The sequence below is a fragment of the Colletes gigas genome, unplaced genomic scaffold (genome assembly GCF_013123115.1).
Source record: "Colletes gigas isolate AHSC1104 unplaced genomic scaffold, ASM1312311v1 Colletes_gigas_Sc00004, whole genome shotgun sequence".
Classification (NCBI taxonomy): Eukaryota; Metazoa; Arthropoda; class Insecta; order Hymenoptera; family Colletidae; genus Colletes; species Colletes gigas.
Genome location: NW_025106633.1, coordinates 3,986,109 through 4,008,152, shown reverse-complemented (window position 1 = coordinate 4,008,152; position 22,044 = coordinate 3,986,109). Strand labels below are relative to the sequence as shown.

General features: G+C 47.1%; 1 protein-coding gene across 1 annotated transcript in view; it reads left to right on the top strand.

Moving 5' to 3' along the window:
- Positions 1-17,834: 17,834 nt before the first annotated feature.
- LOC122394826 (protein TANC2) overlaps positions 17,835-22,044 on the top strand; it is a 30,664-nt gene continuing 26,454 nt past the window's right edge. The window contains exon 1 of the mRNA XM_043391968.1: positions 17,835-18,539. Within this exon, the coding sequence (XP_043247903.1) occupies positions 18,476-18,539 (64 nt within the window). The 5' untranslated portion in view covers positions 17,835-18,475. The remainder of the gene's footprint in view (positions 18,540-22,044) is intronic.

The window sequence follows — 22,044 nt, the reverse complement described above, 5'->3', positions numbered from 1 at the left end:
AACTTCGGTGCCATCTTATCGTTTCACACGATCCTATTGGCAAACGGGATGTCCACAAGCCCCAAGAAACGCTCAAACACTCCTTGTGCGTCTGTAAACCTAGGTAAGGTCTCAGTCTAAAGACCATGGCAGCAACTTCCTGAAGTTCCATCAAAGTCTAAACGTTACACATTGTGTTCTTCGAGAGTTTCAAGGGTTCTAAACTTTCGATCATATTCGAAGCTTCCATTTCAAGTTCTCCCTTCGCGTAAGTGGGCCCGATAAAATCGTAAACAGACGTTCCAGCGTCTCTTTTCTCTTCGTCCCTTCGTTATCGCTTCTAGAAGCCTCTTCGCGACGCAATCCCTCGGACGCTTTCCCCAATCGCGCACGGATCTCTTCTTGCGCAACGTAAGCGCAGGAATCGTATCGCCGAGGAGCACGGAACGGTTGCTCAATGAAACGATCGCTGACCGAAAAGCCAGAGTCGAGCCGTGGTCCAGGACGCGCGACAGCCCCGTTCTCGCGGGATCGCGAAGCTACCCGCGAGAACGTATCTTACGATCGCACGATCGCCAGGCTACGGTCTCATGCCGGACACGTAGTGGACGCATGCCACGTACGTATCGTGGCCGCATAAAACGGCGAGGCCGTACCTTTCAGCGCCCTCGTGAGATCCACGATCTCGGGCACGTATAATCCCTCGGCGAAAAAACGCCTAGGAGCGGCTACGTGCGCGCACACCAACGGATTTGTGCACGTGTACGGGCGGGAGATGGTAATCTGGGGGGGTGGGGGAGTCTGTGGTTGTCGGTCGTCGTGCACTGGCGACCACCGATCGTAACGAGCCGATCCCAGGGGTTTTTCTTCTTTCGTGGGAATAAAGAGCGATACGCCTTCTCGCTCTTCACTCTTCTGCGGTGAACTATACCCTGAACGCGAAGGGTATAACCTGGGGTTGCTGGGAACTCGTTTCGTAGTCTCCGTTTTCCATTCCCGACAAATGACTTTATCACGGGCGAGGTATACGAGCAGACCTTGAATCCAATGTATTTTTTCGGTCCATCTTTCTGGGGCATTATCACTAGGTATAGAAATTAACACAAGAGCCATTTTTATGGGGGTTTAACGGGGTTAAGGAACAACATTTTGAAGATTCCTGGAATTTTTAAATATTCTTCATCAAAATACGCGTTGTTTGCGCTTTGAAATTTTTAAATCCTCCAATTCGTTCAGGAGTTATGATTGATCAAACATACGCATGCAGAGGAATCAGACAGACATTGTATTTTCGGTCAAGAATTTTTTTCTCGAAAGTGCGTAGGATTTCGAGGGTATGTCTATTCACCAAAAATGATTGTAATTGCCCCCCGCAACTGAAAATAATTTTTTTCACCAAAAACTTTATCTACCCTCTGTCGATGTATAGGGCGATTCCTCAGTCAGTGGACTCGAGAGGAATGCCGCTGTTTAAATGCTGTTTATAGTATAATCTTATCTATTTGGTCATATATCTTGCATCCTAGGCCAAAAACTAGTTTTCCTTGCTACTAATATCACTAGCAGAGGAACAAAGGAACACAATTATCATATGTAGTACTATTAGATCTATTTTCTGAGTAAACGATATGCTTGGTGGTTTCTGAATCAAACGAGATAAATTTGTGGAGGCACGAGGGAGAGTGGCGAATTTAAACGAATCGACACTGTGATTCCTCCACGATTCCTTTCCTTCGGGCGAGTTGGGGTTAATTGGTGGGACGGTTTCTCCTCCTCTTCGTTAATTGGGTCGCGCCGCGTGCAACGAAAACCGTGAAAGTAACTTCTACTGTTCCAAGGCGAGCGATATTTAATCCGGAGGAGTAATCGAAAAGATTACGGTTAACGGCGTGTGAGAGTCGGGGAACGACGTCGTGTAAGTATGCAGAGAAGAAGGGGCCTTCGAGGAAAAATAAATTAAAAAAATGTCGAATAAAATATTTTCGTGCTTCGTTTTTGAGAAAGTTTGAATCTGCCCACGTTGTTTACGCGCTCCTACTACGTTGCGTTACACATAAGAGACCGTGTATGGGCTAATCCTCGATATAACGACGGATGTCTTCCTCGATATAACGACATGAATCGTTTATGCAGTTTACTGCCCCTCCTAACCCTTTTTATCCCTATTATCATATACTTTTAATTACCACCGGATAATTTGACGACATTTTTTATTAATGAACTGATTATTCTTTCTCGATGAAAATGAGTCCAAACACGACCTACTTCGGACTACGTTCAATTCTACATAACTGTAACTTTTATAAAATTGCGTCAAATAATGTATAACTAAAAATAGTCATAATGACGTCGTGTTTGGACACATTTTAATCGGGAGAACCTCGCCAAATCAGTGACGATACTCTCGCGAAGATAAAACAGAAAAAAAAGTATATCTTGATTAATGAATTGCTTAAGAAGATCTCGAACAAAGCACCTTCCCTGAACATTACCCTTTTAGTCATTCTCCCAATGATTAAACCAATGAGATCGAGGATAAAAATTGTTGGAACGAGGTCAAGAGCGAAGCTCGTTAGGTGGCAGGTCCGCCGCGGGTTAGAAGTTTCAGTCGGACGATTGTAAAATTTAATTAACGAACGGGAAACTGGGCTACCATAACTGGTAGCCGCGGGGCGGTTAATTACGTGAAAATTACACACCATTTGGACGGTCGATATCGACGGTCTCGCCTCGACTCTCGCTTTTCCACGTGTCGCCCTCTGCTAGGTTGCGCCAATCACGCCCAGGGGCGATTCGTTGCCCAACCTGTCCGGGTGCATTTATCGGCGCTCGGACCTGCAACCCGCGCCGCGACACCTCGCCGGCCGGATCGCTTGCACGCGTGTTGGTAAAATGTAATCGAGACCCGTTATTGTTACAGATCGTCGGCCGATATTAACGGAAAGCAATTTGTACGGGACGGCGTGTCACGTTCGTTCGATGTTTTATAGGCTGGCCCGGTTTTTTTCATCCGCGTTAACGGGGCGCGCGATCGTAACACGCCCGATCGGTTCAATTTCGAATCGAGAGCCGCGCGGCGACGTTTAACGCTGCCCGGAGCGCGTACGTGCCCGAGATTTTATCAAACGCGAAGATTTAAAAAAGAAAGAGGGAAACAATATGCGTGATTACGTTGTGCAAGCGCGACTCTTCGCTGATAAAGAGAAAAGAGCTTGCAAATTCACCTTTTAGCAAATAAAAGAATAAATTGCATTCGTCTTATTCAACACGGTATGCCTTTCTGAAGGTTTCGCGTTTATCAAAAACTTTTGTACGCCACTGTATGTGTACATATATTGTTTCCTTCGGTGCACGATAAAGTGCACGCGCGCGCGCGCTCTCGTGTTGTCTGGCGCACGTGCACACGCGTGCCTATCTACGAGTGGCGACTCTCGTACACGCCGAGATCGAAGTGTATCGGGCCTTGAATGAAAGAAGGATTCAAACGACTGAATGAACCGAGGAACGGCCGAGTGTCCCCGTGTGCGTGGAAGGAGAGACAGCGTGTAGGAGCGAGCGTGGGCGTGCGCACGCGTAGCTGCGAGCCGTTTCACGTACGCGCACACCTCCACGCGCACGCGCGACACTTGTGTTCGCGCGCATCGGCGCATCTGCTGGATTTTAGTGCTTCGGGTCGTGGACACTTGGATGGCCAACCTGACCGCGCTGGGGCAGTTTATTTGTAGCCACGGGACTTCAAGCACTTCGAAACGATTCAAATTTAAACTCACGACGACAAAATTCGAGAGAATATGTTCCATTTTCATAGCACTTTTTAATCACGGTCAGAAGCAATGATTTTTGACGATAGTTTGAAATCTCAAAAGCGAGGCAAACAATGGGAGTGTCGAAATTGGTATAGAGAAGTTTCCAAGATCATTGATTACGAATTTGACTGAAAACTACTAAAATATAATATGGCGGATCCAATATGGCCGACTTATGTGCAAAAAAGTTATCAGATTTGGATGAAAATTGGTGGGTATGGGTTTTCAGGGTCGCTGATTACGAATCTGAGAAAATGTTGATATTCAAAATGGCTAGTTCAATATGGCCGACTTTTCTGTCTTGAATGTTGAATCTATGGATGTAATTTAATGTATTAAATACTAACGAATGAGAAGAAAGATCAATAAGGTGTAAATTTATGAATGTAAATGAATAAAAAAGAAGATTGACTCTAAATTCTGCGAATAATTCTGACCTCACTCCGCCTAACAAATGAGGATTAACATCGTCGTCAGTATTAAAGACCTTGTCCCCGTATCAACGACTCTTGACAAGGGACGAGCTCTCAATGTCCAAAACCGGCGCCGACCACTTTTGTATCGGCCGTGGTACCCGGCTAAATGAGGATCGCACGTACGAGGAGTTCGCGTATCGATCGGTGGATCCTCGACGCCATGTGTCAGCCGGCTATTGAAAAGCGAACGCGCGCGCACTTCCTCGTACATTGTGTTGCAAATGAACCTCTGTCCACAGAACCAGCCGTGAAAGTTGCATTCACGGGGACCCGTGAAACAGACTTCGTTCCTCGAAACCGATCCACGGTTCGACTGCTTTCGCGTATACTCGATGAAAGAAATTATAGTTAGACCGTAAAAACCGTATGTTACGAGTACGTGGGTGTTCGAGGGGGAAAAATCACTCGATCTAACTGCGCTAACACTTTCTCAACGCGGACGCAAAGATGCGTACGAAAATATGTACAGTAAGGAGCAAAATTTATTCCGTGAAAACGTTTGTATCAACTGAAATAATAATAACACGATCATTTTTTTTTCTTGAACAGTCAAGGCATCTTACAGTACATATTTTACAAGAACATTCAATATCAACAGTTTCTATTTACCGATGGAGTTAATAGTCTAGAATGTATAGCGCGATTCTTTAATCAGCAGACTCGAGAGGAAAACAGCTTGTATCGCCTAACATAATAATAGTAATAATAAATTTAGTTCACTGCAAAGTGAACTAAAAACAAATTCAATATCTAAAATTAATGTTTGCTATCGCGTGTGGGGAATAAAAAGTTCGAACTTTGTAGCAACCCGAGATACATTGTCACGAGTTTCCACGGTGCGTTGCTCGTCGTAGCGTAAAATTCGAGGCGAGGCTACTCACGCTCGTCCATGGAATCATCCTGACGCTTCTGCCTCTCGATCCGTCTCGATCCGGTCGGTGGATATCGACTTTCGCGCGATTACACCCACGTGACGGGCCCGTTCGCTCTAAATCGTAAGAGCTGGACGCGGTCCTGGCGACACGTCGGCCTGTTGTAGTTGCATACTTACGCCCGGCGACAGGCTTAATTCGTGTTCGCGTGTGCACGGCCGTTCGTTCATTCGGTCTCATGAATGCAACCCGCTGGAAAACCGGTGTCTCGTTTCCTTCTTCGTTCCCTGCCCCTTCGTTCCCTCGTAGCCTCGCTATGACCGCGTGTAAGTACACGGACGTGCAAAATTACGCTCGGGTGTATATGCTCGTCCACGAACCGGTGGGACACCACGTGGGCGGACTAGGTATCCGCGTTATTGGTCTGCCGATTCGTCGGTATGTGTTTCACGGGGTCTCACAGGGTTTGGGTGGCTGCAGGTAGCCATTCTGTCTCGGCGAAACGTTTCGCGTGGATTCGACGACCCTTTCCAGTTGCCAATCTTTTCTTTTCAATCCTCGAAGGATTTTTGTCAAATTTCTTACGACAACGTTAAGTGGAATATTTCCTTTCAATGTAAATTCGAAACGCGAAAGTCCTTAACCTCGCCCCGGGAGTTTACGAGTAGGTTCGTTGGGTCGAACGGAAAGCCATACGTTTTCTCGTTGACATTTAACTCCTTTTCGTAATATAATTACACGATAAACATTATGTGAGTTGAATTCTCGATCGGACGGATACTCTTAAAAAATCGGGTCTGCTATGTGGCAATTTCCGCTCCGGCGGACCAATAATTCTGCTCGACGGAAGGTTTAAACTTTCATTAAACGAAGAAAAATCGTGATGTTCAAGGTTGTGAAAAGGCGAGGCGAGGTAGGTCGAATTACTACGAAACTACTGGTATTTCTCTAGACAAATTTGATCGGAACTCGTCTTATGGCGGAAGAGAAACTCCTCTTTATGTACTCTAATTAGCTTAAATGCACTTCCGGCGGGATATGCACAGGCTGACGAACGATTTAACTTTTCCTCCAATTATCTCGACGTTCGATGACGGTACATATTTTACAATATTAAATTTAATTTCACAATCATTTGGGGTTTCTCCTTGCGCAAAGACTGAAAAATTGTCCTACCGGGGAAATAAATATTATATAAAATAATTGGAGCGCGTGACAAGTAGTATTTAAAAACAATTCTTGCCTTGTTATTATGCTTGCCTCTAATATGGCGATGTAATAACTGATAATTAATATAATTGGAAAATGCCCTTCGCGTGGTAAAATTAATTGTACATGGTGGCCACGTGCAGATACACGAAATGAAATTGATTCTCCTGTATCAATCCATTGAATGAAATGATTACGAATGGTTTGAGACTTATTGAGACATGCGACTGTCGTGTCGATATGTATCAATTACATCAAGTTCGATACCTGTTTACAATTCTCACCAGAAATAAAACAAGTGGCATTGCGGTTAAGGCCAACTGCATACACGGATGGGCAAAATTCTTGTCGAGATAAAAATATCAAATAACGAATGCAATATAAATTATTTTTTATTTGTTATTAAGCGAATAAAAGTAATAAATCGCTGTGTACTGTGTTTTTATTCGTCATCTATTATTCGAATAAAATTTTGCCCTTTGACGACGATCAATCGCAATTTTTAATTCCCCAGTTGAGTGATTAAGGAATTCAAGCGAACCAGACATCGTTTAAATCATAGTCTATTGGTACTGTTGAAACGATCGATGTTTTCAGGTTGCCTCTATGTTTCCAGAGAACACAATGAACCAATAACAGTTAACTCCTTCAGTGTCTTGGAAGCTATGCGAGTAGGAGAACAATTTGTCGAATCGACGTTGCGCGATACAAAAGAAGGTGTAATGATAACTGTCTTTCATCGAATTTATGTTACAGGACATTGTATTGGTCTCGAGATAGACGTAGATACGTACGATTCTATTAACCGAAAATAAATCTCCACCTAGGAACCATTGTCATCAAATATTTCTTCCACCACCCTGGTGGATGATTTAAAAAAAATGTTGAAGCACGTTCATAGCTTCGTTTTCTATTTTCCACTGCTCCTTTTCTACCTGTCTCTATCAGTCTTCCGTTCACTCGTCGATTAATCATACTCGATCACACTAATCGATTCCTGCTATTTTAGTGTTAGAAAGTCCGACCATCGAACGGTATCGCAACAAAAATTTCACGCGACCGAAAATCGGAAATTCTACCCAAACGGGCACATCTGTAACAGTAAATGAAAACCTTTGGTCGCCTTCCAAACGGACACCCGATTCCCCAACAACAAACTCCGCGTCCCAAAGATGGAGCCCCGCCGTACACCCGGCTAGAATTTCACGAACCAGACGAGCATGAAGAAATTCGTCACGGTTCACGTTCGCTACCACACACCGTTCATCGTCCATTTTCAACCGGCAATTATCGCTTCTCGCGTCCACGATCGTAAACACCGTCTCCCTCGCGATACGAAGGATACTTTTATCGATAGTCGCTGGGGCCCCTTGACGCGAGGGACACTCGTGAAACGCTTAACGATCGGGCCCCGCGTGGGGTCTAAATAAATTTGGCTCCTCCAGCGAACACGTTCCTCGACCGGGGACCAAATCGCGAACCGAATAAGCAGACGGTGCTTTATGACGATCTACACCTAAAATATGGACCCAAACAACCGGACAACATATAGAATTTTGTAATAGACTCACGAAACCAAAGCTTTGATAAAATAATGTTCCACGTATCGAATTTTGCGAGTTTGATGAGGTTTGAAATGAAACAAAGGCCAACATACCGTGATACGAAGCAGACCAGGAACATACATGCACAGGCACGTGTGTGTAATTTTGATGGTTCGACGTCCGTTGGAAATTTGCATGGGAATAATATGACCGTCTGTGGCGACAAGTAGCCTGGAAACGCCCTTGGCGAGAAGAAGTCTCTGGTCGGAAGGGAGCACGATCGCGCGTGCATGCACCGGGTATAATTCACGCGGGCGCGTGTATCCGTCGCGGTTGGACGTTTAAGAACGATGAGGTGTTATTTCTTCCTGAAACACGCGCTCGCGATCGCATAACGTTCGACTCCGGCGTTCGCGTTCGCGTTCGGCAATCGTAATTAGTATCTTAAGTCCGCTCGAAGGTATATTAAATGCGGCACACGTACCAGCGATACGTTCCGCTACGGCCAACGCGCGGTCGTATTTTCGACCGGGGTTTTCACGCCTTTTATATTCCGTGGAGGCCACTTATCTCTCTCGGTCGACTTCGACCGTTTGTCGTGGCTCGTTAAGAAGTTCTTGTCCTTCGATATCTCGGACGTTCCGTACTTCTGCCCCCGAGGAAACGTTCTAATATACAGGGTGGGGCGTTCAGGAGATAGGTCACCCGGATAACACGTTTATTTTTCGAGATAGAAAAGCACGCCTCGTGGAGTCCTTTAATTTATGGCGGAGGTAGTGGTAGCGTCAAGGACACTTCGAGGTCAGAAATTCTGCTTTATTCTCTGATGGTTGAGATGCAACGGTTCAGAAATTTAGAGCCAATTATGTATACTTTTTGGACCGAAGTTTCTTTGTACGCTCCATTATCGAGTCCCCTGGCGGATTAAACGAGACATTGATCCCTGTAAACGAGACGCTATCGTTCAGGATAACGTTACACGGAACTCATTTGTAACATTAAGCAGTAATCGAAGCCATTCGAGCTTCGATTAACCGCGGGCAACTGTGAAAAATAAAACTGAAATATTGTGACTCGCGTTCAGTGCCCAGCTAATAGTTATCGGCTGTGCTTAAACGTTGATAGCTCTTAATATCACGCGTGGAACGATAGCTGATCCGGGCTGTAACAATTTAACGCGATCTCTACGACCGCTCGATAAATAATGCGACGGCGATAAATAATACTTATCGCGGTAATCATAAGTTTGACCGTTTCCTGCCGTTGCATCGAGCAGATTTATCGCGACGTCCGTGGGGTCGGAACGCCGTCTGGAATTCGGGGCATTTTCATTTAAATCTCCGCGCGCGGTTTCGGACGCGTCGCATTTTTCTCAGCCGCGACGGAGATAATATTTCGGCGCACGAATTTACGGAAATTTACGAGCCCGTTTCCTTTTTTTTCCTCCCCACCTCCCCGTCGTACACACGGTGGTTCTATCTTCCGAAACGAATCTCCTCGAGCTACCACAGGTCCGGTGACCTCAAGCGCGTGAAACCGATTCGATGGGAGAAAAAGATCCGGGGGCAACGCGGGGGTTTCTATGCGTCGAGGAGGATTCCTGAGCGTCTACGATCTTCCCGGAGGAACTACCTGTCGAATGACGTGGCCTAGCCGCATTTTTTCGCCTCCCCAAACGCGTCATTAACCCCCTCGACTGGCGGGATCGATCCCTAGGCTACTCGAGACCGTGTGGTCTTGAGTTTGTTCAGCGAACCGTCTTTGGAAGAGTCCAGCAAATAATGTGAACTCTACACGGGGGAACGAAAACGCCCTTGCAATGAAATTCAGGATGGGGTGCTTGAAATACTCGAATAAAAAATTAAAATTATAGGCTGAGGTCGCTTTTGGCTCGTTTGGAACTATTTCTTCCATATATATATTGAATTAAGTAAATCTTTCCAAGAAAAATGATGTTCAACGGATTGAATATCTAGGGTACTCCGTTTTACGACGACGCGAAGGCTACGGTTAAAATTAATTGCACGAGTATAACGGCAACGCAAGTTAAGAATGTAATGAAAAATGTAAGGAAGCGTGTAATAAAATGTTGAAACGTTTGGACACCCGCTGGGATAAAGTAATGTCCTAACGTAAGGTATGAAATATCTCGAAAAGCGTTGCGTTTCCAAAGGTTACGACTCGATGGTTTTACGTGGAAAAAGAAATGGTTCGATTTGAACAAGATGAATACGCCACGATTAGAAAAGGACCACGGGTTGTTGGAGCTTCCAGAATTGGCCAGCACGGAGTAAAGTAAATCAATCGAGTCGCGGTTTGCGAGCGTCCGTTTCGCTGTATGTCGTCGCGAGAAGCTAATTAAATACTGATTATTATTATCGAGCGTCGCGCACCTCGCATTACCGTGATAAAAGTGGCGGCCCCGATCGTCGTTTATCATCCGTCCGGCGGTTTCCCCGGGGTACATAAATCGCGGTAACAACGAAATGAATAGGTGCGTTAAATCGGTCGGAACGTTTTACGAGTTACTAATAAACGTCTTAGCCACGGAGAGATTTCTCCCGGCGCGCAGAACATCCGCGATTCTCGTCCCTTTTTTCCACATCGTCGCCGGGCTGTTAATAAACGTGAAAGTTGTACACCGAGCTCAACGCATTGCAAAACGAGCCTCTCGAACCCGATCGTTCCCGATATCCCTTCTCGCGACACTTCGGACGAAATTTTAACACGGATATTATAAGTAATAACTGGGGAGTTGGCAATCAAAACGCTACAGCGATCCACCTAACTGTTCCAAGTGTATTTAAACACTATTTATATTAATAGTGAGAAGTATCTAGAAAATTGTACAAAAATTCAAAAACTCGACCTATACCGGATAACTGTCGAGCCGCGGACCCAATTTCGCGTCAGTTATCCGAGCGCTGGTGCAAAGGGGGCCCATCGCGCGACGGTCAAGGGCGCCGCGTACGGAACGGTTAATTGGTTCGTCGGTGCTATTTGATGTTTTAGTGCCTAGACCTGAATAACGCGCGATCGCATCGGTAGCGCAGGAAACTCGAACGTGGGCGAGCAATCTCGTCGCATCGTCTCCTATCGTGACGAGTGATTTAACGTTTAACATTGCCCACGCACCCAATTGTACCTAATGCGTCGGCAGGAGCAACGAGTAACGCGAATAATTTCCTCTCATCGACCGTTTGGAATGTCGCCCGACATCGCTATAAATAGTTTTTACAGCTTCTTTTCGCTTTGCTTTTTGACCCATCGCCCCTCGATGGTGTTCTTTTTGCGCCCATCGGTTCGATCGGTAACTGCAACCGATTTTAATTACTCTGGTCGAAAGATTTTTCGATAGACTACCAACAACAAGAGCGAACGAACCAAGAGTAAAATAAACCGTACAATTTAATGTTACGATTGCAAACTTTCCCAGCCTCGTTCGCCTTCGACTACCAACGTTTCAGCAATAAATTTTATTTATTTATTTTACTCCCTAGTTAACGTCCTTATTAAGCGAGCGTAAGTATACAGGCGCTTGATTATAAACGCGAAGAAAGCAGGAAACAGTAAATGTGCGATAGGCGAAGTGCATAAACCAATCAATTTCTATGTTCCAACTTCGACGAAAGTTCTGTTTTTATCGTGTAGAAACGAAACAAAAATTTCTTTTAATCTCTCCCACGTTTAATAACAAGGATAAGAGACCAATTTCCCTTCATTCCATATTTAGTAATGTCAAGCATATAAAGCTAATGTATGAAAAAGGGACGTTCACTCGATTTCCTCTCGAAAGTCGATACCAAGGGTAAAAGTCCTCTCGCCTAGTCTATCGTTGAGATCGGCTCCCGGTTTTCTCCGCGAAAGAAGAACCCTCGCGCCGTGTCCGCCGGAGTGTCTCGGTCCAGAGAGCAAAAGACTCCGGGTGGACACACCGGGCATAATCTCCAGTCTCTTCGAAACGTCCCATAATTACTCAGCGCTTCTTCGCGCGACGCTTCTATCTGGGACAGGCTTCACCTCTCCGGGGCCTGTTATTTACGTTTTATCTTTCCGTCGCGGTTGGCGTCCGGCGGACCCGGCAAAAACGCGGAATATTCAATTACCAGAGATTTCTCGTGTAATGGAGTCGCACACTACGGTACCGTGCGTATTCGACGGTGCCCCGTAAGGGCCACCGAAACCATCTGACGGAGTGCCGCGGCGCAGGGGGCTCTTTTTGCTCGGTGGAGGCTGAACCTTGTGTCGGGGGCCCGTATAAGGACCGACTTGCACGGTACAACACACCGGAGGAGAGCCTGGTCCCCCTGCCTTCCACACGGTACACACGATCCGCTATACCCGTGGTACCGATACCCGGCTATCTCGTCGCGGAATCATGCGTAGTTAATTTGTCGCAGCTCCCTCTCCCGTGCTGCCGGGGTCATTTTTCTTTCCCGCTGCCCTGGCTGACAGAAGCGCCCTGCTACTTTTGCCCGGGGGACCGACCTCTGACGTTCTCCCATCGGCGTAAACGCGAAGGGACACCGCGGACATTGAATAACGGAGGCACGGAAAGGTCAGAGCGGGAAGATTACGCTCCACGGAAACTGGTCTACGCTTACAGCAGCCCCGGGGTCACTCGGATAGATTGAATTTCAGCACCGTGACTTTGTTATTTAGGAAGCTGTTTCAATTTAGTTCTGTTTTTTGTTAGAATGTCTCGCTGAAAGCGACAGACACGGTGCTGAGATCCTAGATCTCTCTTTCTAGCTCCTGGTTTTGTGTATATTTATTTCGACCAAAAGGTAGGAATGATTGTGGGATTAATCGTTTAAAGAGAAGAAGAGCAGGGAGAACTATCATCAAATATCCCGGTAGCTGAAGTAGTTTGACACTAGACACGAAGCATACGAGAGACAACTGGCGCTCGATCGTCCCAGATAATTAATTGCTCCCTGACAGGCAGTGGCAGTCGTCCATTCGATAAGATGTAATAAACTATCGATGATATCGATCCCATCGGAGATCTTCGGGCACTTGCTAACAGAGACGGGAGCCTGAGGCCTGCTGGGGATTGAACAGTGGCACGGATCAGCTTTTATTCGCACTTATGACTTCAAGAATAACTAATGTTTACGTTCTGATGTATCCCTCATATGAAACTGAACAAATTCGAAAAAACTAAATTTGAAGAGGAGTCATAAGTTTTAGAGTACTAAGGCACTAATTTATCATTGCCTAAAATTAAAGTTTTGGGGTGGTAGTCAAGGGACTCAAGCTGCCCCCTTGTATTCGCCATTGGCCCATTCATCGAAGGGTTAACGCAATAAAACGTTGATTTCTTATTATTTCATTTTTGAGTCAACTTTATTCCTTTGGGGACTGGTCTATCCACGGTCAGCGACGATTCGTCGTTAAAAGCGACGGGTTCGTCGAGCGAGGTGCTCGTTTAATTACCGATGCTCGTTTCAGCGTGGGCTCTCCGGCTTCGTTGCACTGCCACAGGCCCGATCCCGGTCCGCCCACCCGCATCCGCCACACTGGCCTACGTTGAAAGGTGCAATATACACTTATATATATGTACATATACATATATATATTTGTACATATGCTCTCATGTAACGACCGAGGCAGACCCGTCCGCCGCGCTCGGCTCTTTACTTACACATTTTTCCACGGCCCGAGTACGAGTTTTTACTTTCTACCGGCGTGGATTTTTCGTCCACGGTTCAAACAACGGGAATACTTTCGCGAAACAAAGCGCTGGTTCGGAACTCCGGTCCAACGTTTTTGCGCCGCTCTGTGGGGCAACCTCTTCTTTACGTCACTCTTTCCATCGATGCAATTACTCTTTTTACACGTTCTAAATAAACTTCTCATTCGATTCCCAAAAAGTTTATTTCGAGAAAGACCTGACCAGGTAGATCGTACAGCGTGTCAAAGACCGAAATATTTGTCGCGTCCTCCATCGTCCTTCACGTAAAAGGAACTCGAACTTCCTCCGCGCGCCTAAAAGAATATTTCTTGAACAACTCGTCGAAGGTCCTCCTCCGCGCCTTGTCAGTGGCCGGGTTCGGTAAATCAAACATCGAGTTTCCTACGGTGCCATCCACGGAGCGAACCTTCCTTCTTCGAATTCCCACCGAAATCCCCCGTGGCTCTTGCCAAAGGAGAAATCAAAGGAGTCCTCTGGCGAGCGCTAGCATTCATCACCGATCCCGTTCCACGTCAGCGCCCGGTGGCTGAATTCAAACGAGACACCCGTGCGCGCAAACACACCTCCCGCCGTCGCGTCAGGTAAGACCAGAAGAGAGGAGACCGGGTTCGCCATCGGCCGGCAGACGGTCGTCGAATTCATCGTCACGTCCGGTGTGTCTTTTTCCCCCGGTTTTCCCGCGCGGCAATATCCTTTCCCCGTGACTGGAACCTGTTACATGGCGCGGCGTCGCGCACCGGGGGCCCGGGGGCCCCGCAAACCAGCGCGTAATAATACGGCTGGTAGGCTGCAAGGTAGGTTGCTCCGGTGGCGTGCGCGCACCAGAGAGGCTACTTTAACCTGTTCGTTGCGGCGTTCGAGATCGGGTCACCCCGGAGAGGGGCATCGCTCTCGGCCGAGGCAGCTCGCAGCAGCGAGGACCGAGCGCGAGAAAGGATCGACAGGGATCGTGATCGGCAGCTAGACCAAGGATAAAACGCTACGCTCTGAATGCCAACCCAGCTTTCCTGGAACACATTGCCTCGCGTTTCTTTTCGCGTTGCTCATCGTCCAAGGATTTATCCGCATCCGCAGACCCTTTGTCGGCATGCCTCGCATGCGAAACATATTTACAGACTTTTCCAATAAGATCGGTACGACTATCGATCCTTGACTCTTGTAATCTGGCGCCAAACACGAAATTACGAAAATTCTTGTTAGATTTGTACATTTCGATCAACGGAACTCTTAAGGTTGGGATCTTAACCGCCATATTTGTTGTTTAACGTGAAATTACAAAACTTCTTGTGCAATTCGAACTAGCGTTTCGACCATTAGAACTCGCGATTTGTATATCAGATGATATTGTTTAAAAAATGTAAGGTCAGGAACATACTATTTCAATGAGACCGATAGAACTTTCGATGATCGTAGCCGCCATATTGGTTATCCGCGTAACATCTGTTGCTCAACATGAAATTACGAAAATTACTCTTCTAGGAACGTAGTATCGACCCTTTATCTCGCGATAATTTACTCAGAGTGGAACAAATTATGAATCTATATGGGACCCCTCGTACATGATCAATCGCACGACTATAAATACATGCTTCGAACCAGCTGGAGCACCTTGTCTTACGATGGAAAGCAAAATAGTATGCTGCTAGCCTTACAGTTTGGTCAAGGGCTGAACAGATCCTCATCGGGAGCCTTGCATCCTCATAGCCAGATATTGAACAATCGCTAGCCACTTTTACTTAGCTAGACCTAGGTGTCACTTAGAGTTCTAGCGTACATAGAGCTCACAAAATTGTAAATTGACGTGTAAAAATTCAAAAGAACGGTAGACAACCCCTACGTCCTGCTTCCTTTGTACTCTTATTCCTATCTGGCGACGAAATGTGATGTGCTCTCGTTCGAGCTATGACGTTCACGATCCCGGAGCCATCAAATCAGTAACCGTTTGCTCCAGCAAATAATAAAGATTCCAAGGTGTATGTATATTGTATGCATCGACGTGAAAGTAGAAAGTGCTGTTCCCGGCACGGAGAGTCTAAACACTGAATAGCGCCGAGGTGTACACCTGCTCCGGCGGGCCGAGCGGTTCGCGGCGTGTCTTTTCTAAATTTATGCGCTCGTTGCGTCCTCGATTTCGGGCCCCGAAGAACCGGGATACGTTTCTCGATCCCGGGATCGACGGGTCCCCAGACTACGCGGCTCCGCGCTTTGTTCCGCGTCGTTTGCTGGGGGCGTACGCGCGTCGATACGCGTGGGGGCGAGCCGCGACGCAAGTAAGCGTCCCCTCGGCTACACTTCCGTCGAATAATCGCGTAGTTAGCACCTCCTGGAGTGTAACTGGCGTGCTGGAAGGTGGGCGACCTCGCGCGTTCGCCGTACCGATTAGCTCATTCCGGTATCTCTGGAGGATCCTCGACGAGGATTCCTGAGAAAAAAGGGGTGTTGGTAATTGGACTACCGTTTCTGGGAATCTCGATTAACTTGGCAAATGTAGACACTTATTTTGAGTCGGTGGACCGTCAGGGATTCTTTCCAGAGAAATTAATTTCAGTTTAAAATATCGATGAGCCCCATCGTCTGTAATTGGACCACGTTTCTGGAAATCCATCCCATCGTGCAGAGTCTGGATTAGCCTGGCTGGGGATCGAATGACAGAGACTGGATTGTAGACTACGAGCTGCGCGCGGATTACTGTTTAGGTGTCCTGGTTCTTGATGCGTGCCGTGCAAGGACTTCGAGGGGACTTAGCATGCACGTGGTATCTAAATGCATTCACGCCTCGCGGATAAACGAGCGGCCGCGTCAACTTCTCGGCATTGGACAGCTGAACAACAGTAGCATTCCCCCGGAGCGCGTTATTACCGCTCGATACTGGTCGTAACTTTGTTTTATTAAATAAGTCGGTTGCATAAGCCACTGGACGCTTGCGTACTTACGCTTTCTGCGTCGCGTTCGGACCCTGATCGTATTCAGAAAAGTTGAAACGCAGTCGAACGAGGAGATTTGCAAATGTTCTCCTAGCGTGGCTCGACGCACCTGGATTAAATCTTACAAGGGACGCACTCGACTTGTCCCCTTCGATTTTAATCTACCTCCGCGAGATGATAGATTACGGGGGCCCCCGTTGCTGCGTATGAAATATCACGTGCAATAACTCGATAATTTTATGCGGTAATTAATATACGCAGTTTAAGTTATTTACATCGATATATATTATGGATATCAACTTTTTTAAAGTCAACGTGGCTGTGGCGTAAGCGTTCGAGATCAGATATTAAAGTTGTCCGTTCTTACTACGAATAAAATTTATTCCAAATAATTTGGAACGCTTGAAAACTATTTTTCTTTTTTATCCAGAGAGAACAAAGAACGTTATTTAATGGTTACTGCTTTGGTCAGCGAATTTTGAATCGACCTGTATCCGCGGTAGCACAATTAAAATTCCACCGTGGAAAAAAAGTAGTCCCAAAAAAGAAGCGAGCCATAAAGGGGGAGTTGCTAGAGAGCTGCCCTCGGAGGGCAGAAGAATGGAACGAATGCTCCCTGGAATATACTGCAATTCCCAAGTTGTTGAACCTACGCGACGACTGCATTATGTCAACAACGATGAAGTCATCGCGATAAGAGTTGCAAACATTCTTGTCCTTGGATCGAACGGATCGCCTAGATCGAAATGACTCTGCCGCCGCGTTCTAGCGAAAGAGTGACACGCTTTGTGTCGTTGTGCATCGCCGGAGATCCCTTTCGACCGTAGGTACGAGACCCCGAAAATACAGGTGGGTTACAAGGGCGTAGTCCCGATTCGAAAAGGGCAGAGGGCTCGACAGCCCCCCGAAACATCGGTTAGCGTCATTCGTCACGGCACAACTGTCCCGTTGTCCACCTGCGATCCACACAATGACCCAACCGTCCAACAACGGTGATGTCAGACTGCGAAGAGGCGCAAAGCTGTCCTTGGATAGAAACAGTCATCGTGATTAGAATCATTTTACTCTATCCCCGGGTCCTATCTTGTTGCCGCGCTAGAAGTAGAATAATCTAGTGATACAGCACCTTATCAGCCGCTTTTATCGACGCGACGCTATTTTTCATCGAAAGTATTACACAAATTAGCGTTCGATAAATGGCGACTACTGTAATAATTTCATCAATTTACCTAAATTGTGGTATTCGTTTTATTTCGATTCAAAGTTCTATCGCTTTGCATGGACTGTATCGTATTTTGAATCGATCTGTATCACCAGTGGCACAATTAAAATTCCCCCGTGAGAGGAAAGGGCCCAGGGCCCGATGAGTCTACGAGGGCGTAGATGCGTCGTCCAGCGAAGAGCAGAAGACTCGACGGGCAAACCGAGACGCCTCTCGTGCGCATGCGCATACGCGCGCTACCAGACAGAAAACCAGCGAGGAAGAACGACCGTGAGGAACGGGACGGAGTCGTCGGGCAACCAGCATCTATCCAGTCAAGCCAGTCGACCGGTCAGACAATCAGCCAATCAGGCGTCACGCGAGTAGACCGGTGCCGAGGTGGCGAGCTCTCGTCTGGCAGTCAGTGCCCGACCAGCGTTCTCGGCGTTGCGATCACTCGACCCCGGCGTCCTCGTTGAGCGCATTTGCCGTGTACATGCGCGCGTAAAACACTCCGCGAGTTCACCGACACGTACAATGACATCCCGGCGTCGGGATAGTGCGTATGTTGCTCTGATACGAACAGGAGGGTCTCGTTGACCATCGCGAGACCTGGTAACACGAGGGACTCAGTCACAGTCGCGTTAATCCAGTGTCGACGAACCGCGATCCTCCTGCTCGCGCGTGATCGTGTGTGTGACCGTGCGATGAAAGAAACGAGCCTGCCACTGGATTAAGGCGCCCCGTAACCGCGACAAGCTACGCCATGGCGCCCCCAGACAGGCATAGATCGCCGAGGCCTGGCTCCGGACTCAGCCTCTCCGTGCTCGGTGAGTTTTGTACGACCGAGCTTTTTCCAGCCACTCCTGACGATTTACTCGCGCCACGACTCGCCGTGGGCACGGCGTCCCGACGATAGTTCGCGTGCGGGAACAACCTTTCACAGAGAGGTGTCGGTTTGTTTCTTTCGATCGACTATCTTCGCGTACTTGTTTCCCATGGCTTTTGGACCGGTAATAGAGAGCGTCGACGGGGAGCGTTGGGCGCTGTGGATTTGCGCTGTCAGCCGTTCCTTCGAACGCTTACGGAAGGTCTGTTTGCGGTCAGCCGAGTGTCACTGATCCGATCTTCGGACGATCTCGGTTTGCTCGCTAACTGGAAACACGGGATCACACAGTTTTCACGGGGCTGAAAGAGGATCACCGGGTTCCTAAGATCGTGTTCGGAATAGACTCTTAATAACGTAGAGTTTCTGAGCATTGTACGTTCGTAGGGTAGCCAGGTCGCTTTAAGCACAATGGAGAACGACGATTCCGATCGGGGATCCCTATAAGGGATCCGAGTGATTACAGAGAGACCATATTCGCGTTAACGGTGTGAGCAGGTGCATGATTTTTTGTCTTGCCAGGTACGCGAGCTTATCTTTCGATTCGATCGTCTGGCGGTTAATGCAAAAGGTACTTTTTCTGTCCGAACGGGACCGGACGAAGTTACTCGAGGCGAATTGTTGGATTATAAGATTAAAACGCATCGCCATCAGAGCTTAAACTTCGTTTTGGCTCGCGATAGTTTTAATTAGCAAAGAATGCAGTCAGATTCGAGGGGTTCGACGACCAAAGGAATGCTGAGCGTATCGCGCACCGAGCGAACAGGCTGATCCAATGGCGCTTAGATTGCGCGCCGTCCGTTATCATCGGGGACGCGATTATTGGTATGAAAACTTTCTACAAATCGACCGCTACAAGGTCGCCATTAGCATGGCTCCCGTTCCCCGGTCGTCGTTCATGATTCGTCGTCTTCGTTTTGCCTCTGAGTCATTCCGTACCAAATCGGACAAATTTTAAAGCGGCATGTTCGATTTGGATAAAATTCAGACATAGCTTTTAGGGATATTTACGTATACGCGAAAGAATTTTTAGTATTGAAACGTTGCCTCAAAGAGTATCCGATTCAGCACGAAACGAACCCCCTGGTTCTCGAACCTCGAAAAATCGACACGCTGAATCTACACGATTGGAGTCTGGCTTCGAAACTGAAGAGAGGAACACTAAAACGATGAAGAGTCTAGCCATTTGTAATGAGGGGTTGCCGTGCGCTCAAGATCGCTCGACTTCCAGCGCGAGATCACTGTAATTTTTCCGTCTGGAGGCTTTAAGCCGCCTCGATTCAATTTTCTCCCCCAAACTCCTCCCTGATCGTCGTTTCCGTTAAACGCGTTCTCACTCGATGGTTTCTTCGGTCGTCCAGGTTCGCTCTTACACAAAGAATCCGTAGTCAAATCATAGATTTAACCGATTTCTATGTAAGGGATATGTTTCGTTTAGTCATAGACTCCTTGGTAAGGTCTGCTAAGTTTGTCTCCTTTACTGGTCTTCAGCCAAGCATCAACATTCCCTCTGGTAGCCACTAGATGCCTGTTAATTAAGTTCTTCCTCGTTGCTGAGCTTGATCCAAAGGTTGTACACATGGCAGACTGTTACCAGCTTGCAGTCGCGTCTAAGGCAGGTTCTGCTGGAACATCTGTAGTCTGTATTGTTCGATGATTAATCCCGGTTTCTGCTGTACCAGGAACTGTACATACTTGTTTGACTTAATTACTATTACCACTAGTTTCTTTCCTTTACTGGAGCTTCAACGTTCCCTCTTATAGACACTGGATGCCTGTTAATTAAGTTCTTCCTCGTTGCTGAGTTTGACCCAAAGGCTGCACACGTAGCAGACTGTTTCCATCTTGCAGTCGCGTCCAAGGCATTTTCTGCTGGAATAGTCGTACCGTAGCCTTCATTGTTCGATGAATAATCCCGAGTTCTGTTGTACCAGGAACTTGTAGAACACCCTGTACACGTTTGTTTGATTTACCGTACCGAAGTAGCTCTTCGACCGTTACGTCAGAGGCCCCGTACGTTCGAGGGGGGGACTCGTCGCGACGCAAAATCGTCTGGAAAGTATCGCGACAAGTGACTCATTCCAGGGACGAGTCGCGAAGACTTAACATTGCCCCTGGACGAGCGGAGCGAGCGACACGACGGAAAACTGGTCGCGTAGACGCGCGGAGTGGAACCAGCCGCTTCCGTTTTCGGTACGCGCGTCCGACAGGTTCCCAGGAAACTTATTATTTCGAAAAAGGGGGGCATGCATGAAACGCCGCCGCGGTCAGCGGCCACCTGTTGCACCCAATTAAATGGCGTAATTGACGCTTGGTTTTTGGAGCGTGACAGAACGCTCGCGTTTGTGTGGATAGTCATTATTTCCGTTACCGATCAACTTCTCTCTCCTTCATCTTTATTTTTTTTTCCTTCGCTCCGCCGTTTAATCGCGTTCTCTCTTCGCGCCCAACCCACCCCAGCTTTCTCGAGGCAAAAACGGTCAGGTTGGAGGTGTTCTTATCGATTTTCCATTAGGCGGTTCTTGTTTCTCTTAACCTTCTAAGGACTGGTACCCTGGGCGGCAGCCATCGATCTGGTTTTTTTTTCGATTTTTATTTTTTTTTTTTTTTTTTTTTAATCTCCTTCTCACGCGTCGGAGACTCTTTTGTTGCGCGCCAGTTGCGTAAAGTCTGTCGATCGGTGGAATTACGTGGGCTAGTCCCGGGGGCAAACGGGGCACATACCCTCGGGGCGCCATATCATGAGCAACGATGGGCCGCGAGCACGGTCAAGCAGTATCGATTACTCGCAGCGAGGAATCGCAATATCGCAAGCACATACGACTCTCTGGATATCGAAATTAATCGAATTCCAAACGACACCTATACGCGTGTTTCGAATCTTTATAGTTGCGTGGATTATCGATGCAGATAATCGTTGATAACTTGGACGCAACTTTTTACGGCAAGAAGCTATAACTTGGCTTGCTTTACGACATAACCTCTCTCCGAGGGAAGGCACTAAACGCGGAAACATATCGTCACGTTACGTGAACACACGAAACCTGTAAAATCACGTATGACAGTGGTTCTTAACCTTTTCACGCTCACCACACTGTTAGAGGAAAACACCTGGCACAGTTCTTCGACACGAATAACTGTGGAAGGTAAAAAATCATTGACTTATAGAACAAAAATACTAGTGGCACGCGTTTGTAATTACGAGACTTCGTACTGTCTAGCGCCGTACACGTGTATTCTTTCCATGAATAATTCGTTAATCGTTCGCTGAATTGTTTATTCGATTCACGGTTCAAGAAAGTGTTTCGACAGAGAATGAGGGACGTGTGAACTAACTGAGCAGTCACCTGTCCAATGCAGTTTACACGGTTAAAAACAACTCTGTTTTAGAGAAACGCCTTTTTAAAAATATGAAAACCACTGCTTTACTGCCATAATGTTCCGCGACG